Source organism: Stegodyphus dumicola, chromosome 9 (genome assembly GCF_044657685.1).
Source record: "Stegodyphus dumicola isolate Sdum_Otavi_A_Nest chromosome 9, ASM4465768v1".
NCBI classification, from domain to species: Eukaryota; Metazoa; Arthropoda; class Arachnida; order Araneae; family Eresidae; genus Stegodyphus; species Stegodyphus dumicola.
In genome coordinates, this window is record NC_140776.1 from 62883696 (window position 1) to 62904436 (window position 20741).

Consider the following 20741-nt stretch of genomic DNA (forward strand, 5'->3'; position numbering starts at 1 on the left):
AAATGCAATTTCTTTCTCCTTAATTCATTAGAACTCTGTATTTACACGCTGTTTCAAAAAGATGGGAAAATAAAATATTGCTTTTTTATTATTATTCTTTTTTTTCCAGTTTTCTGCTATTGTTTTTAAGTATTAATTTTTATCTCTTTTGAAAGAAATGAAATAAGTTTTATCGATTCCGAGAAGTTATATGTTTTATCACAAATTGAAAAAATCTGATGTATACACCACATGATTTCCTTGTACGGAATATTAAATTATACGCATTTTTTTCTTGCATTTCATCTAAACTTATTTGATTGAATTAAATCTACTTCGTAGATAGCGCATAAACCACAATAGATTAAATGCACTCTTTAAAATTCACTATATTTATTTACCATAGCTACACTATAGCGTTAGGTTCACTTAACAACGTTATATCTCATTGATTTTATAACTCAGAATGCACAAAAATTATGCCATCTGAAGAATTATCTAATATTTGCCACATGTTTTATTCAAATACTATAATAAAAATAAAAAGATGTATAAAAGACTTTAAACAACTAAAAAAGAAACAATTTTTCGCAGACGATTCAGCGCCGCTTACCTAACGCGCATGCGCTACTCGTAAATACTCTGCTCTGTCCGAGACAGACTGGCGACAGTACCACTTAAACAGCTTTCAAATCGTTGATAATTCTACTTATGTTGCATGCAGATTAACTAAAAGCATAAAAACCTTAACCGGAAGATAAGAACAACATTATTCAATCATTTTTAAACATAAAAATGCGCAATTTACCAACATGTAAGAATAAAAAAATCTAAGTTCACGGAGCCGAGTGATAGAGTGAGTATATAATATATATATATATATATATATATATATATATATATATTAATTTGTTTAAATTTAATATATATATATATATATATATAAATGCATACTCACCTACTTTTGGTGAACCCGATTGCAACCAAAAATGGGGGTTCACAACTACATGCCATAGCAGTCGTATTTGCCAAATTTGAACGTTCTGAGGCTACTCATTTTTGAGTTATGTGAGATACATTCATTCATACGTACGTACGGACTTCCACGAGAAACAACTCTGAATCGAGGTTAAATCTGTTATATAATTCGTTTGGGGAAAAAGAGTCCTTTTGTATCCTTACGTACAGATGTCATGCAAAAACATCATTACATTGCAGTCTATAGCGGTCAAAATGGATTTTTTCGTTGAAATATGATACCCGGAATTTTTCATGATTTTCATGATTTCAAAATTTATTTGATTTACTTTTTTTATTTCCTTTACTTCGTAGAAGGAAGTAAAAAAGTAATTCAAATATATTTTCCGTATCTGATTTGAGCTTGAATTCTGTACATGAAATTTAAATACATTCGGGTGAAGTGTGCTTTACTAAGTAGTTTTATATTTTTCATGAAGATATCATTTCAATTATTCAATTAAAATTTTTATAAAATGAATTTATTCGTCATTTAGGAGCATACTAAACACACTGCCGTTGCTTCTTTTACATAAGCCAATTTCTACTTGCGTTTTTTTATAGTTAAATGGTTAAAACTATTAGTTAGGAAATTAGAAGTTCCACGGTTCGGACCCTGATGAGACAGTTTGCTAGGTTTCTTCCTTCGAAAAACCTAAAAGAAATCTCTAGACTTATGCTTTAACTAAACTAGAGTTGACGCTAATTCACCATCACTTAGATTTGTTCGATTGGACCTTGTGTCTCTCGCCAGAAGCCGTTTAAATATGAGGGGCTGTAATAAATTATTGAATTTCCTCGTGTTTGCTCTCTCAGTGTAGGTAGTTAGCACTTCCAGTTAGCCGTGGAAGATCCATGGTTCGAATTTCGGAAAGCGTGTCATTTAATTTTCATGTTTCCTAGTCTAAAACATTTAAGAGTAATATTTATGAGTTTTATATTAACATAGATTTTGTGCAAAAGATTTTTACTCCTGATTGAACAGGAATATAAGTACGAACACCTTTGAAATCGGTGCATTTTATTCAAAGTTTAAGTCAATCTAAGTTTGTTTTTGTCAAATCGTAAATTATACTTTAACATGATTCTCTTTCAATTAAATACATGTGTTGATTAAATTTAAAAGGTATTTTATTGAATGTTGTAAATCCGTTTGCTAATATAGTTTCAATTTCTAGAAATTATATTTTTATTCTAATTAGGAACTTAAAATAAATAGTATTTAATAATATGTTGTGACAAGAAAAGACCAACGATTCAAAGAATTTTGCTCAAGTTGAATAAAATATACTAAGCAGAACGATTACACATGTAATAACTCGGGAATTCTGTGATCATTGAATGAATTATGTCCCGAAAAAAAACTCGTGGACTTGAGAATATCTGATTGTAGATGAATTTAATTTCTCACAGCGTATATAGTAAATGTTTGTTTTAATACTTCCATAAGACGGAGCAAGATATTATAAAAGTGCTTGGATATATAGCAATATCATTAGTTAAAAATAAGTAAATAAAGGAAATTTGAAGGGTTTCAGATTTTAAATTACGTTCAAAGGGGCCTTTTTTAACATTTTGTGTGTTACTTTTATATATTAAATATTATGCTCTTCGCACTCAAACCATAAAATTCAGTTAAAGAGCAATATCGCAAAATAATTTTAAATATCTTCAGAATTTCCAATACACAATCGCATGCGTTGGAGATAAAAATATTTTTTCTGTACAACATTGCCATTGTTCGCTTTGAAATTCTTGAGTTTGTTAATCAATAATTCGTTAACATTTTACAAAATATGAAATCGATAATAAAACAAATTCCAAATTTGGGCTTCCACATGCCCATCTTCGCAGAAGGATTACGTCATTCAAAATTCGATGGCTCTAGGTACCGTTGTTTTATCACAATGCGAGAAATATAAATACATTTATGCAGATTCGTCATCATTTCATTTCCTGAAATATAATACATGGCGATAATATTTGGTGGCAACAGTTTGAAAAGTGAAACGGACATTCAGAATGATTTGACGCAAAATCGCAAAACGAAAAATATAGTCCCTCAGGCACAAAGCCCCTTTGGACTAATTATATTTATCACATTAGGTGAGATATAAGACTCTTTCAAATGCTGTTCTTTACATATTAAAAAGAAAACTAAATCTTTACATACTAAAACGGCCTTACTATGAGAGTAGTAACTAAATTGTTCAATACCATACCTTGAGTATCAGTAAATATTACGTACTTTCTTGCGTTAAATATTAAATATTTCTTATATTATTTTCATTTAGCTTTTAAGTAATGATTGAGCATATATGTTATTTAGCAATCTGACTTGACGGAAGATTAAAGTTCTTATGGCACAATGGTTCTCTTTTCGACTTATTTGAAGGAAATTAATTTGTCCATTAAAAGAGTAGGTTTGCAGTTACTGAAAAAAAAAAAAGGATTTATATAAACGTATTAATTACAAGGAAGGTTTGAGGAAAAAATGTAGTAGCATGCGTCGCTTTAGTCTGTCATCGTAATAGTTAGTAAATTGCTTACTTTCGTGAGCGCTTAGTTAGCTCAATTATTTCATAGCTTACTGAAGAAGTGAAGCTTAATAAACGTAACATACTTTTTGAAAATGTGGCCTGTTGTGCAAGTTAAGCTCATACTGAAAATAGCAGTTTTATCTGATACTAGGGAAGCTCAATAACATTAAACGAATAATTATTGTTATTAATTATTGTTTTATTCTATTAACTCATTCATTATCACATAAAATCTAAAAATGACGCATTCAGGATATTTGTTTTATGTTATTATTCATGCTCCTTAGATAAAACGGTAGTTTTCCGTTTGACCGGCGCGAATGGCCTTAGGGCATAAAATTGAGCTATCTGATAAGAAATTCTGTGTAATGTTATGCCAGTATTGAAAGAAACACTCAATCTGATAAGAAATGGCTTCGACTTGTTTTGGAAATGAGGCGTAAAAGATTACCAGAGAGGATAAATATCTTTGGCATCAGTTGTACTACAATTGGCGACTTTATCTCCTGCGCAGGCAAAACGGAAAAGTACCGACTTTTTTATTACACAAAATACAACCTACATTTTTGGCATATTTCTGAAAGATAGTATTTTGCAAATTACCCTTTTTTAGCCATACGCATGCTGGAAGTTATATTAGAAAATTTCTCTTTCAAGCACGCTTTTTGTAACTGTATCACTTTGGTTTCGAAACTTGACTTCTAGAAGGTGTTTCAAAATGTATTTCTATCACTAAAATGTTCAGGAGGCATGGTTGCGTTAATTATCCGTTTTGATTAATAATTAAAAAATAGCATAAACAGTGTTAATATTGCTGAAAAAGGAAGAGAAGCCAGGATGAAAAAGAGTGTTCTATTATATTTTATGCTACAACATTTTCCTATTAAAGTAGGCTTGATTTGTCAAAATTATAAATATTATACAGAAAATTGTCTGCGAATTTCAAAATCTTCTGAAGAGATAAATATTTTAAAACATAAGAGAAGTCTTCTTAGCAGTTATTTGTGCAATACATCTGCGTATACTTAAATGCTTAACTTACATATACTTAAATTACCCTAAAGCTTTTTTCTTCACAGAAAAAATGAACTTTTAGTTTTTGTAATAAAAAATTAGCTCTAAGGAAAATAAATAATATATCACATTATTAAAGCAACTGAAAGAATTTAGGGATATTTCTAACTTCTTTCAGTTATAAAACTTCAGATGCAATATTATCTTTGAAGGGTGTGCATGTGATTATGTGATTATGGCAAAGCCTCGAGGGCTATCTGCCTAAGAAGAGGGATGCCTTCGTGGAGGACTTTCTAAGGGAAACTGGCTCGTATAGACGTTACACATGGGGAAAACCACGAAAGCGCCCATGCAGCCAGCCCGTTCGCGGGATTCGAGCCTCGGACCGAACTACCAGTGTTCAGCGACTTTACCGCTCGGCCGCTGGTGGGCCCTTATCTTTGAAGGGAAACAAGATTTTAAAACGAACAATTCACAAATAAAGGTACTTTCTTTTTTAAATTACCTGTAATTAGTTTCCAGACATTTTTTATCTGTGTGCTCTGCATACGAAATTCCCATCTACAAAAACAAGGGATACGTTAGATATGTATCAGAAAATAAAACTGAATAGTTATTTAATCCTAATATCTGTCTATATTCCCCTTTTCATACAATAAGTGTGCATGTAATAAGCAGTGAGTATACATGAAATATAAAAATTAATATAATATAAATATTAATACAGTAAATATGCTGAAACAAAAACGGACCAAATTTCATTTAAGTATGAGTAAAATATACAAAATCAATTTACTTTAAATTTACAGTATTGAAATAAAACTTTTAACTCGTTCGTTAAATGTAAAATAATCCTTAAACTTAACAATTTAAATAGATCTTAGGAGAAAGTTCTCAACATTTTAACACCTACTTTTAAATTAGAATAAAGCTAAGGCGAAAAGCCTTTAATTACTCTTTTCGTAGCTACTTCAGTAAATTTCAACAACTCTTTTAATTAAAGATTCTTACTTAAAAGCTACGGTTTTTAAATTTATGTACTTCCTTTTCGAACAGGGCTTGGGAACTTTTGTAAGATGATTCCCTCCTGGAAACCTGCAGTTGAAAACATTAATTATGAGAATATTGCTTTTCAAGAAGCAGCGCGGAAGTTAAGAATCTTTTCGGAGACCGTTTCATCAAAGGTTTCTTCGAAGAAAAATGTTGATTTTATTGGTGCACACAGATGAAAATTTTAACAGCATAATAACTTCGAAGGGAATTTAGGGAAATGCATCTTCCTTGCATTTTAGTTTCATTTATTCGAACCTGGATGTTGGTTGGTCCTCTACTGGTTGGTTCGCAGTTTATTACTATGCAAGTAAAACGCTTTTACACTTTTAATAAACACATATATAAGCATACACCCCTTGTAAGTTGTTACCTTTTCAAGTATATATTTTATAGTTGTCTTCTTAACCAGAAGATCAGTAATATGCAGTAATAGATCAAAAAATAGGTTTTCTCGAAGAGGAAGAATTTTTACGTCACAGCCCAGTTGTCCGAGTGGTAGTAAATACACTGCAAGACATAAAATGCTTTACGAAAGCACATTTTAAGAACAGAAAGAATTTATTCTCTGTTTCGTCATTGTTTCGGTTTTAAAACTTTGCCAGGTGGTTGTTTGTCGGATACTTGGCCCTGATATACATTGATTCTTAGCACTGGACCTAATGGTTTGTATTGCTTCTGAATACTTTTGGAAGGAAGTATATGGCGATGTGGTCCAAAATACAGCTGTAAAATGAGTTTATTGTTAACTTGCAAGTGATAAAAAAATCTTAGAATCTTACTAAGTAAAATATTTAAAAAGATAGTTTCTTTCTGAGGAACTACTTGCATCATTGATAGATGGATTAGCAGCAACTCGATAGCTAAATACATACGCATTCTCAGGCAACTATTATTTTCAGACATACAATTAAAATACTCGGTGACAAAAGACGCTAAACAGCAAATCGTGAAACTTATCATCAAACGGAATCATTTGAGAAAGTAAGGAGCTACCATGTAAAGAAAGGTATTGAACCATAATAAATAGGCAGTGATATTAATGCAAAGTGAATTTCGTTAAATACGAATTTTCCTAAAATTTCGTGAATATCAAATATTTCCGCGAATAACGGAATTGTAGCGAATTTTGGGTTTTTATTAAGCATTTGTTTTGCTTGTTATAATTATACAATAATTTCTATATCCAAATAATAATTTCGATAATTGTGTTGAGAATATCTTTCAAAATTCAGTGCTATTCTGGAATCCAGTTTGGAAGATTGAAGTTTTGCTGAACTTCTGGAACATGAGAAAAAGTAGTTTCTGGCTCACCGCTGCCTAGAGTTGAAATCCCTAAACTCTAGCATTTTGACTCAGGTTCAGATCACAACGAATGGACCTATTATATAGAAGGTTTCATGTTTTTCTCATATGAAACAAGGATATGAACCAGTTTCCCTTGGAAACGTCTCCGCGAAGGTGTTACTGCCTATAGGCATTCCTCGACTTATCTTTCCTCAATGGATTAACCTAACCCGACCCAAAGTTACATAAAATGGTCGTCCATTGCTTTTTAATTAAAAAAAAAACATGTATGCCGAATGAACTGTTTTTAAAACCTGTTTTTTTGTTGTTGTTAACAAATTCCGGATACGTACGGTAATGTATAATGTATAAACAATCCAGGTAATGTTATCGAAACGCCACTTAATTAAATGCTAAACTGGACTCAAAGGTGCGGAACACGTTTCTAGAAAATGATTGGTTTATAAACCTAGATTCTATTTAAAAATGCATAGTACAATGTTTAGTAATATATTATTTGACTCGCTTATTTATTCGCTCTCTCTTATACACATATAAGCTTAATACATGAAAGCTTAATGTGCAGACCGTGAACGTTTTAACGCAGTTGTTAGTGTAACACCCAGGTTTCGAAAATGCTATGAATTTTCACTTCTTACCCAGCTTCCGACTCGTGAATTTTGCATTTTTCCACAGGTAAAATTAACTCTTTAATCTTAATTCCAAGTTAAAAACGTGACAAAACGAAAATGAAGTTCTGAGAAATGCCCTGATGGCCTGACTGTGTTGCAAATTCAGTAAAAAGAAGAGACAAATGTGTCCGAAATCAAATTTCCAAATTCCTTAGCTTAAATGTTCTAAATTTATTCTTGGAGTTGCAAAAAATAATATAAATCTTCAAAACAGCAGATGACTAACGCATTAGCATAATACATATTCAGAAGTTCTTTAACTAACAGTTACGCATTGCCTACATTTCTGAAATATTTTGTATTAGATACATTCAAAGAAACTCAAAAAGCACCAATTCCTCTGACTCTGGACGAAAACCTTACAGTACATATTGTCAGTTAGAATTCTGATTGTGTAGTTAAATTTTTGTTCTTTATATAGGACAATATAATTAAATTATAGTTATTACATTAAAACATTACAAATTATAAATACTCGTATTATAAATTATACTGAAGCAATTATAAATTATAAAAATCATAAATTGCATTAAAACAATTACAAATGCTGAGAATGGCTTTTTTATAGATTTAATTCAGTTATTTGATGCAGCCTCTTCCTTTATTTAACATTCAGTAATGCATGATTCTAATTCAGTTAAATTACTTGTGATGTTTAAATTAATTACACACGAAACGGTTATAAAATATTAATTTCGTTGTTCTAATTATTATTTTCATTCTTGCAAATGTGCTAAACAGCAATTAAGTACTTTGCTATACTGTTGCATTAGTCGATCATCGTAAAGCACACGAGAGCTATCTAGTATATCTTTCATATGACATATCTAAAGATTTAACCATTGTTTTTGCGCAGTGTCCATCCTGTAGGTAGGTTATTTTATTTCACAGAGAATGAAAAAGCATGGCAAATACTTTAATAAACATTTTATTGATAATTCTTTCTTTGGAAACAAAAACTGGAAATATAACTTAGCCGTGGGCAATAAGCGTATATGTCTCTCCATAGAAGAACATTTTGGCGCCCGTAATCTTTAACGGAAAAATTCGAAAATATTTATTAGTCATAAGCATTTATCAACATTTAGTTAATTAACGATATAAATACTGATCTTATGGGGCTTGTACGCAACATTTCTATGGCCGTACTCAATATGAAGTAAAATATGCCTAATGTATCAAACTCTCACTTTCTCTGTCTCTCTCTCTCTCTATATATATACATATATATATATTCCATATATATATATATAATATTGTATTTTGTGTTCTATATATATATACACTGGTGTGCAAAAATTAAGGACGAGACGGTTTTTTTAATATAACTTTGTACAAAAGCTTTCCAAATCAACACATTAATTACCGTAAGATCCCCAATACGTAAGGACATGAGTAATGTAAGCAACACTTACTAAAAAAAATCAGAGGGATAAAAAGAAGCTTTATTGAAAAAGTAGCATGGAGCGCAATGCGACTGAAGGCCGAAACATCCCTGTGATGGGTGTCCAGCAAGAAACATCCGGTCTTTAATAGGGGCTATGATCTCCCCTGACTGCTAGGCAGGTTTCACAGCGTCTGTCCATGCTGAGAATGAGGGTGTCAATGAGTTGTTGAGGCATTGCTGCCCATTCGTCTTGCAGCGCCAATCGAAGCTCCGGAATCGTTACTGGTGGTAAGGTACGAGCTGCCAAGCAATTGCCTAGAAAATCCCATACATGCTCGATGGGATTGAGATCCGGAGATCGTGCCTGCCAATCCATACGTTCAATATCCTCATTCTCTAAGAGCTGTTCGGCAGCTACTGTGCGATGACATGGTGCATTGTCGTCCATGAAAAGGAACTGCGGACCCATAGCGCCTCTAAAAAGACGCACATATGGAAGAAGAATCTCGTTACAATAACGGGTCCCGTTGACTGAACCTGCGTCGAAGATGTGAAGGTCTGTACGACTACCAAGCATGATGCCTCCCCAAACGAGAACACCGCCACCTCCATACCTGCCCTTTCAATGATGTTCGAGGGATGATTGCGGCTTCCCCGCTCTCTCCAAATGAGTATGCGATGAGAATCGCTACCCAGACTGAATCTGCTCTCATCTGTAAAGAGTACTCGTCCCCATTCATTGTCTCTCCAATTCCGGTGTCCCGGCACCACAGAGAACGCCTTCTCCGATGGGCAGGCGTTAGAGGTACACACCGTACAGGGCGTCATGCAAACAGACCACGGTAAAACGCGATATCGGTCGACATTCGCCTGTGTCGTGTGTCTAGCGATTTCTCCCGCTGTCTTCCGCCTGTTTCTTCTGGCCTGTAACGCAATATACCGGTCATCTGCGGGTGTGGTTCTTCGTGGACGACCACTACTAAACCCCCGGATAGCCGTTCCTGTAGTTTGAAATTGTCTCCAAAGTAGTGAAACGATGCTGTGAGCAATTCCGAACTCTGCAGCCACACTTGTCACACTGCGGCCTTCCTCCAACTTCCCAATGATTCCACCTCGGGTAAAAGCATCCAGATGTCGTCTAACAGACTGATTATTCGCCATTTCTCGCTGAGGCAGCAACTCGGTGTGATTTTAACTGCTATACGGCGTGCAATCTCTTTGCCAGAAATACTGATCTTACACCGACAACATGCTTTATACTACTCAGACACTCCCCCATTACGTCTGCCTGCATATCTGTGCATGTGCTACCGTACGTCACCTTACTTAATCTCCTGATTGGTCTTTCTGTCCGCTCTGCCTCTTCGTTCAGCTGATATGCTAATTCTTCGACTTCGTCCTTAATTTTTGCACACCAGTATATGTCATAATTTCGAAGCACAGTGGTGAAGCCTGAGTGGTAGGGCGAGAGAAAGAAGTTGATACTAAACTAGATTTAGCCAATTAGCGACTTTCTTTGCAGATTTGCAGAGACACTAAAATATGCACAGCTAAAAAGATGCGACGTCATTTTAGGCAGGGAAGCATAAACGGCGCAGAGTTGTTTGCTTCGCAGAAGTCAGGAAAAAAGGAAACGTAGTGCTCGTGACCCAGTGTTTATACTTCTTAGGTGCAGAAAGTATTTTAAGCTGTGATTGGTCAATATTACTTTTAGTCGCCTTTTTAAGGCATAATTTGGAATGATCTCGAATTTGAAAGAACGGATAAATTTAGGGGAGGGAGGAGAGCACAAAATTTAGAATGTTAATTTTGAGGTCGCCAGTTATTTTGCCATCGTATTTTGTTATATCTTACATATTCAACTCTTCAAAAGAAACGTTTGGGGAGCAGGGGGGAAGAAAAAGCATTAGAGCAGCAGTATTTATACTTAGTAGGTTCAGATAGTATTCTAAGCTATGATTAGTCAATATTAGTTTTATTTGCTATTTCCAAGCAGTGTTATGTAATTTGGAATGATCTCGAATTTTGGAGAACAGATGAATTTAGGGGGAGGAGCACCAAATTTAGAATGCTAATTTTGAGGTCGCAGTTGTTTTTTAAAGCAACCATCTTATTTTGTTATATCTTTTATATATATATATATATGTATACACAGTTTCTTAGCATGCATTAGCCATTTAACATTTTTCCTCCAAAAAATATCTACAGAAGTTCAATTTAAATGTAAAATGTTTCCTTAGTTTTAACCGTTATTTGGCTACATGTAAATAAGCATATAAACATATATTTAAATCTAACCTCTATCATGAACTCGATTGTGATGAGCTGATAAACAAAGGAAAGACGTCAATATATTGAATCAAACTGGGAAGTGACTTTAGAATGGACTGCATTTTATACACAAAAAGCGCGAAGAAGCTTTCAGGACTCCGTGCGAGGACTATATTGTGCGTTTAAAATGCCATACGCCCCCCCCCAAATGCAGTAACTGCTGTCAAACTTGCATAACGGTTTAGTTTGAAACACAGTTGGCGATGCTTTCGTCATTTCTTGATGCAAAATATATTAAAAAATTGTATCAATCTCTTCTTTTATGCTTATCAAATTTACATATTTCTGGAAGGAATGTGGTCGATGAAAAATAGTCGGTAAGAACAGAACTAAAATAAAAGTCTTAACTCTTTGCTTAAACATGAAGTAAAACTTTAAAAATATATATATATATCTCAGTACATGGCAAAACACAGACATTGTGATGGCTTTTCATCATATAAATATTCAACAGGCTAACGTCAATTTATCCTTTTTTTTTCAGTCCCTGTGCACGAGTTTTATGCTGTCGCTGGAGGTCGAATATCTTTGCCGTGCAATCTTTCCGCCCCCACAGATGACGATGTTGTCACTCTCGTGCTCTGGTATAAAGATGACATGAAGGTGCCAATCTACACGTTGGATGCGAGAAAGGTTCCATTGGTAAAGGCAGTACACTTCCCCAGTGCTAGGCTGGGAAGACGCGTACACTTCGACATCCATTCAAGACCTCCCGCACTCACCATCGACCCTGTGAAGGGTGATGATGAGGGAACCTATAGGTGCAGAGTGGAATACAAAAGGTTCCGAACGCTCAGCTATACGTACGAGCTTAAAGTAGTAGGTGAGTGGCCTATATGTACTACCTTTTAATTTTCTGTAACAATAAACATATAAATATCCAATCTTTATAATAATATGCTTTAGCTGTTTTAAATGAAATTTTTGACATTATGAAATATCAAAGGGAATTTTATCTTCGATTTATTTTATCTTTAATTTTTATTATCAAAGGGAATCTATTTACGTTCAGGGAAATCGAGCAGTATTTTTATTATCCCCGTATTATGAATAATTTAGATTTGATAATTTAAAAAGGAGGCATAAAATAAAGAACAGTTTCAGCATTTTAAAACTTAATATCTATTATCAGACGGCTTTGAAATACATTTTTCAAACGGCAGAATAGAATTTAAGAAAACTCAGTTACAAAATTTACTTTAATATTTTTTAAAATTTAAAATAAATACTCATCTTATTTTAAACGGAATGTTTGTTCATTTTTTTTGTACTCATGCTTCCCTTGTTAAAGCATAATTTATCAAAATTTCTTTGCGTTTATAATGAAAAGTCACACTTTTTTTTAGATATATGTAGCTTTTGAAAGCAAATTAAATATCCATAGTAAAATCCAAACTCAAGCAAAAGAACCGGTATTTTGAAATAAATATGTGCACTTATAAGTATGCAGTACTAATTAAATAGCTAAGAATCCAAAGTTAAAAAAATTATTAATAAAAATGACATTTTTTAGCGCTTTTGTGATTTCCTATCATTTTTCTGGCTTCCGCAATGAGTCGCAATTCTTTTCGGAATATATGTGCATTAAGTTACTTATTAAAGGAAGTGTTTTAATTTAGAGTGAAAATTTCGGAAAAGAGAATTTTTTCAACTTCTGTTTTTCTTCCACTTTTGAAAGATTTCATACATAAAGGAACATAATTTACCATTTCAATATTTAGAACTTTTACGTAGACACATATTTGTAGCAATCAATCACTTCCCTTTTACACATTATGGGTAACAAAAATACGCTCACTAGCAGTCAAGATATAAAAACACTGAACACTGCTAGTTTAACCCAGGTTTAAATCCCGGCGAACGGAGTGGCTGTATGGCAATTTTCGTGGGTTTCTCCATGTGTAACATTGATACGAGACAGGTTCTCTTAGTAAGTCCTCTAAAGAAGGTACGAAGGTATCATTCTCCCTTACGCAGGTAGTCAGTCTCATATGCTTTCCCTTAATCAAGCAATTCGATCTACTCTGTAACAGAAATATCAGGGCACGAAATCTTCTCGAAGACACTAATAAAAAAATTTGAAAGGTTTCAGATTTGAACTGTCACCCAAAAGAGTTTGTTAAGCTTTCTTACACTCTTGCTGAGTTCGAAGCTTATCAGTCTGCTGTTGCACTCACATGCTGCATTTTTTCATCACTTTTTTAAAATAATCTTTTTTCCCCTTGTTTATCTTTATTATTAAGCATAATTTTCTTCGCTCGTACGCCATACACAATTCAACAGCGAAAATTATAAAAAATTCAAAAGCACAATAGCAATGTATGTTTAAAATTCGCGATAGATTGTTAAGTGTTCACGTACATTTTTTTTATTTTTTCAATGTTTTCTCAATGTTCAGTTTTCTTATTAAGATGGCCTGCAAAACTTTTTTTGTGTTTTCATTTTTAAACTTTCATGTGCTAACTTTATTCAGTTATTATCATATTCTTCGAACTTAAGCCACATAAAATTTAATTCAGCGGCAAAATCACAAAATATTAAAAAACCAGCATACCTTTAGAACTTCCGATAAACAGACTCGCGCTCTGGAAATAAAAATTTTTATTCCGTAGAGTAGTGCTACTGCTCGGTTTCAAATTGCTGAATTTGTTAATAAAGAATTGTTGAGTTCGCTAAAGTCTCACAAAATATGAAATATATTATAAAGTAATTATAAAATTTAAAATTCTTGCTTCCAAATGCACATGTTCGGGTGGAGGACTACGTTATTTAATCTGTAGGCCCCGTCGCTTTTTTACAATGCGAGAAACGTGCATATATTCATGCAGATACTTCGTTATTTATTTTTTTTTAAATAATTCAAGGCGATAATATTTGGTGGCAACAATGTGAAAAGTGATACGCTGTTCAATAGAAAGTCCGGTTTCGAGACTAATGGTCCGCTTGGGCTAACGCCTGTTTGGGGTAACAAATCGATAAACTATTTTACATGTTTTCATCTGGGAAATCATGTTTTTGGATGCACATATAAACTTCTACAAAATGGAAGCCAATACATTTCTGTAAATCGATGAACAAAAGTGTACTACCCTTGTTTCTACCTGTCTTTGTTTGAAACGCCGTTGTCTTCGAATTTGGTCTTCGAATATAGTCAGCATAGACAATAACTTTGCACACTATCGCATTTTGCTTGTTACCAAGTAACGAGGTTGATTAAATAGATTGGCGAGTTTCTTTGATGATCTAAATCATGTTGTACGTATTTCGAACTTTCTTCATTGTTGTCTTGCGGTACTATCATAATCACTGGGTTAGTAGGCAAGAAATGTGTAATACAACAGCAAGAAAGTTACAACCACCTTCCTATTATTCCAAGAATCAGAGACCACACTATTTCTTAAATTGAGATTCACATGTTTTCCAAAGTATGTTCTTGGTTATCTTGATATTTGAAAAACGCACATCATTTCTAGAGGTGACCACAGACCTTCCTGAGACCATCTTCTTTTATTTATTCTCTGCTTTGATTAACGAGTAAGACTGCAAAGTAACTCTTTCCAACGAAATGAGTACTATATATTTGTATCTACAATTATTATTACTTTGATTTCCTGATTACTTCAGTATGATCTCCAATAATTCATCACTCATGATCTCTTAAATTTCTAAGCCCGCTGAAATCGTTATTTTGCTATGCCTGCTCAAAAAATGAGTAAAATGCTCATTATTACTATTTGCATATTCGTTTATATTCATACGCTGTGTTGTAAATTTTTTGTTCGACTCTATTTACATACTGTCTCGTAGGCATATGTAACAAGATATGCATACAGTTATTCTATTATTTGAGATGATTTAATTTTGGAGTTCGTATTAGAATCGCCTAAATTGTCACTTTTAGTGGAAGAAAATGTTATACTGTTACACAAGAACTGCGATTAGAAAATTATTTACTTTAAACTAGCAGCAATGTTTGTAAAAAATAGTGCATAGCGAATTAACGTTTTTTTACTAAAAAAATTAAAATCTGAAAGGTTTCAGATTAAGAATAAAAACTGTTTTAAAATATTTTTATTATTATCATTTTATGTGTTAATTTTGTTTATCAAATATAAAGTTCGTGTAACTTACGCCACATAAACTTTGATTCACAGCAGAATCACAAAGTGTTTAAAAGCAGAATATATTTAGGATTTTCTATAGAGAGAGTCTCGCACGATGGGCACAATTTTTTCTCGTACAATATTGCCATCGCTCGCTTTCAAATCAAAGGGTTTGTCAATCAAAAATTCATTAAAGTCTTACAAAATACGGAGAAACCAATAAAAATTTTTAACGTCATTTTATGAAAGTATTGAATATTTTTGATGAGGTAGATCATGACTTAAATAATTTTTTACTAAATCAATCCGATTCAAACATAAGAAACGAATATTCTTAAGAACTGTATCTAATGCTTTCAAATGGCTTAGTTTACCAATCCACAACAGACATATTCAATTTTACATTTTGCCGAATGGCAACAGACTCGAATGAAAAGTAAAATAACATATCTATAGTGATTCGACGCAAACTCCCATTTCGAGACTACTAGTCCGTTTTAGGCTAAAAAAAGGGGTTTCTGGTAATTGTTTGCGTAGGAATATAAAATGGTAAATCATATCCTAAGCAGTCCAAAATTTTAATTCGCATTTCAATACAGTAAATATTCTGTTTTTTTATTTTTATGAAATTCAGTTACATACAACCGAATCTTTTGTGGAATGTGGTGGCAGGTGAAACTACAATCAGTTAGCATATGATTCGAAAATCCTTCCTTTCCTTTTTATCAGCAGTCGTCAAAACGTCAGTCACTTCTTTCCGATTCCAAATGACATATCTTTCGTTCCTCTTGAACGTGATCCGTATTCATAAAAAGAAATAAGAATAAAGTTTGAGAAAGTCAATAGAAGAGAGACGTTAGAAAAAAATTTTTGCTTTGTATGTAACATGTTACTAGTCAGAATTTAATTTTAGGTAGTTTATTAATACTTTTCATTTAGATTCTAAAGGTACCTTTTGCATACAGTTCTTACTAAGACTAATATAAAGCAAGATGGTAAGGTAAAGTATTTATTATATAGTATTTCTAAGATTACATAACGTTTTCGTGCATTACAAAAGAATAATAAGAAAATGCATGCTCTTAAAGATCACCGTTTCTGTTTGGAATTGAATCCCATGTTGAAAAACCTATATTCTAAGTCTACATTCATGGAATAAGTTACGAATAGTGCATACATAATGTAAGTATTCTAATCCAAGGGTTAGCATCGCGGTGCCGGTGAGACAATTTTAAAAGGTGTGCTCTTCAAATATCTAAATTTTAGATTTTTACATATTTGTACACTAACACTGGTACTTGTAATGCCAGTAAAAATGCTCATTTTATCTTCGCCATTTTAATTTGACTTCTAACAGCGTTTTACAAAAAGTATTAAATTATATTTTAATTACTACTATAAGGTGTTTCTCCCGCCTTCTTAGCATGCCTTCGTACAGTAGCGGTCAGCACGCTCGGCGCGTATTTCGAGAGGTCCGCGGTTCGAGTCCCGGGGAAGGCGTTGCTCATTTTTCATCTCTCTTGCTTCGAAATAACCTAATGTCTCTACACTACTTTAATTTCTAGTATTAATTTAACTGAACAAATAAATCTCAGTAAAATCTAGATAACTAGATGATATGGTGACTACATGGCAGGATGAACTAGCTTTTGGACTAATAGAAACATCCCCATGAGGCAGCGAACTGTTTTATGTTCCTTTTAACCTCGTATATTCTGTTCACTCCTGGCGTGCTATGTTTTAACATCTATAATTTTTGTAAACTTCTCATTTCAGAGGGAAAAGAGTTGCCGAACTTCGCTTTAATCGTTCAGTTATATACGCTTTGTAACATATCCGTCATTAATTTTAAGGCCATGAAGCCATATTGCAATGGGAAAATGCAAGTATAAAGAAGGAATATTTTGTATTCAAATCAAAAATATGTACTTATCGTGCTATGTTTCAAGAGCAGAATTTTGAGAAGTTGGAAAGTTAAAATATAAGTGGTTTTTAAGTCTAGAAATAGCAAAATCTGTATATGCATGTGCTTATTTCGTATGTTCTTCTGCACACGTGGTTCTCTCTGTTCCATGTACTTCTATATTCTTCAGTACAAGCTTGAATGAAAAACTTTAATTAAATCGTTTTTCCTCAATATATTTTCTCGTGCACCAGTTTTCAAAAGCCAGTTGCCATCAGTGAAAGAAATTACTTTACAGGTCATCGGTCTCTAGACGTTAACTATCTAGTTTCTCGGAAATTTCAGCTGCATTTTACATTCTCATAAGAACATGTAAAAACCCACATATATCGAGCATCTTGATGTTGATTATAAAAATAATAATAGCAAAGTGTCACGTGAACTGAGTCAAAGTAGCATAGACGTCGTGAGCTCATTGCAATTATTCAAATGTAATGCTTAGATCTACACTTGTTAAGATATTTTGCTTGTAAAATATAATTTTAGTATTAAGTATTAGATCTGCACATCAATGAAATATTAAGGATATTCATATTTTTAAATCTTCAAGTATAAAAAAAGTAACTTAAATGTCTGTTTCTAAGTGTTCTATCAGTTAATGCCAAGGTTTTAAGGGCCAGTGGCTCTTGAAACTGAATTAAATAATGATATATGAAAAAGGTGTAGTAACTCTTTGATAAGCTAATATGTAATGCCGCAAGAATATAGTTTGACGAAACATTCGGTGAATAAGATTTTAAAGAGGTTTAGTAAAAACTGGCAGAACAAATATTGTTTTCATTAAGTTACATTGTCATGCCTCGCGCTCGTTCAAACACGAGGTGGGTTCTTCTGTGTAAACTTACCATAGTGGGAAAATAACAGTTGTCCGCTTTGACATTTTCTTCACTAATTTATTACACAAACTGCACTATGGATACACCATACAACGAGTACACTGTAACATAAACTATATACAATATATATATATACAAGGCGCGCAAAAGAAATTAAAACATATTTCTTTTCTCTACGTTCTCACACGGCATGCTCGCCGGTCCAACTCCCAGTGCCCTCTCCTTCCAGTCTTTCTTCCCCCCACCGGCCTGCCTCGACCGGGTTTTCCGGGGTAAGTCACTTCCGTTCTTCCTCTTTCATCAGGGGAAGGAACTTCACACCTCCCCTCTGGTTTGTAAATATTTACGACTGAGTCGAAAAATTTGAAACCCATATTATTTTGGCACTTACCAGGTAGTCCCTCTTTTCCGGGACACAGCACAAGGAATCACAGTAAAATCAGAGAGCAAAAAAAAAGGGTCATGCTACAGTTATAAACACTAACACAAAAAAAAAAATAAATAAATAAATAAACACTTAAAACACATAAACATAAAAACTGCACATGTCCAAATTTCTATAGCGATACAAACAAAACATTTCAATATCAACTCACTGACACTTCTGTAAGGAATAATTCGTTTACTAATATACCCTAATAACACAATCTTTTCTAGAGTAACCACAATAATACAAAAAAAATAATAAATGAAAATTACAATATCTATATACTTTTTGCCATACTAGCATTGAACATTATCCTTTCTAGTGTTACAATAATAAACAAACACACACAAAAAAATATATGATACCAACATTAGTTTCTCTTTTTTTTTTTTTCCAATTTAGTTCAGATTATTGGTCACTTATACATTCGTGAGGGATCCTCGACAATGCGTCTGCATCGGAGTTTTTAGCTCCTGGTTTATGCATTACAGTGACTTGGAAGCGGGATAGAGCTAATGCCCATCTCTGTAATCTAGCATTCCGGGGTATCCCTTCGGTTAAGTACTTTAATGGGTTATGGTCTGTATGCAACAAAATTTTATTTCCGTATGTCCAAGTTTCGAACTTGTCGAGAGCCCAAATAATTGCATACGCCTCTCTTTCTATAGTGCTCCATTTAGACTGAGTGCTAGTTAATTTCTGGCTAGCAAATGTTATCGGTCTAGCTTTCCCATACTCATCTCGTTGAAGTAAACACGCTCCAATACCTATTAGTGAGGCGTCTGTGTTAATTTCAAAAGGTTTCCGTATATCCGGCGTATATAAAGACGATGCCGTGCACAAAGCATCCTTTAATTCTTTGAATGCCTTCTCGGCTTCAGACCCCCAAGGTATATCATTAGGTATAGATTTTCTCGTGAGATCCGTTAACGGCCTAGCTATTTTTGCATAATTCGGAACATACTCTCGATAGTAATTATGTAACCCCAAAACCGATCTTAATGCCTTTTTGGTTCTAGGTGGCTTCAAATTTTTAATGACCTGCAATTTCTCTGGATCTGGGCCATGTCTGCCTGAGCCTACTATGTGACCTAAATACTTTACCTCCGACTTGCCAAAAGAGCATTTCTCTAAATTAGCCGTAAAGTTCAATGTCTGTAAAGTACTGAGTACGGCTCTTAAATGTTTAAGATGTTCTTCCCACGTTGACGAATAGACAATTATATCATCGATGAAACTTTCAGCATAATCACTATGTGGTCTAAGAGCTTGATTCATAACTCTTTGGAAAGTTGCGGCAGCACCTGACAAACCGAACGGCATCACTTTCCACTGATACTGACCCTTCGGAGAAACAAAACTCGTCAGATGTCTACTTTCCTTCTCCATAGGGATTTCCCAATACCCCTTAAGAATATCTAGCGTAGACAAATAACGTGCTGCCCCTGCCTTATATCGAAGCTCTTCTGCGTTTTGCATAGGAAATGGGACAATCTGACTTTCCGCATTAAGCCCTCGATAATCACAACATAAACGTACGCTTCCGTCCCGTTTCGCTACACACACAATAGGGTAAGCAATCTCTGCTGTGGAAGGTTCAATTAAACCTCTTTCTAACAAATCAGCAATTTGCTTTTCCACCTGTGGCTTTAACGCCTCAGGTACCTTATAAACATGTGGTTGCTTTCTTTCAACTCCCGTTTTTAACCTGATACTGTGGGATCCTACCTTCGCACATTTAATCTCCCCGTCAAACACTACATGGAAAGATTTGATTAATCTGCTCAACTGATTCCTTTGTGACCTATCTAAATGTTTCCATTCCTCAGAAACACAGATCCTATCTAAAAGTTTGTCTACTTTAGGGTTTCTTTGAATAGGCGCGTGCTGCACCTCCCCAAATTCTGTGTCAGCCTCATAGATTATCCCTACTGCATTTATAGGCTGTATATATTTCCGTAACTTATTTTGATGCAAATGTCTAACCGATTCATCTGGCAATTTTACCAAATATGAATGTGGAGACTTTTTCGCAACTATTTCTCCAGGTCCTGTCCATTTCGAGCAAAGTTTATTTGTTGACGGTGGTATCAGTACTACTACCTCATCTCCTAT

The 20741-nt window shown here is 33.8% G+C and overlaps 1 protein-coding gene and 1 long non-coding RNA gene across 4 annotated transcripts in view; one reads left to right on the plus strand and one right to left on the minus strand.

Moving 5' to 3' along the window:
- Nucleotides 1–5113, minus strand: part of LOC118182891 (uncharacterized) — a 66521-nt gene extending 61408 nt beyond the window's left edge. The window contains exon 1 of the long non-coding RNA XR_015043205.1: nucleotides 5056–5113. This is a non-coding gene — a long non-coding RNA (uncharacterized LOC118182891). The remainder of the gene's footprint in view (nucleotides 1–5055) is intronic.
- LOC118195157 (protein turtle-like) overlaps nucleotides 1–20741 on the plus strand; it is a 1209650-nt gene that overhangs the window by 592393 nt on the left and 596516 nt on the right. For all 3 annotated transcript variants that reach the window (XR_015043000.1, XR_015043001.1, XM_085823517.1), the window contains exon 3: nucleotides 11782–12120. Coding sequence is in view for 1 of the 3 variants with exons in the window: in XM_085823517.1 (XP_085679643.1) it covers nucleotides 11782–12120 (339 nt within the window). In the remaining 2 variants the exon portion in view is untranslated. The remainder of the gene's footprint in view (nucleotides 1–11781; nucleotides 12121–20741) is intronic.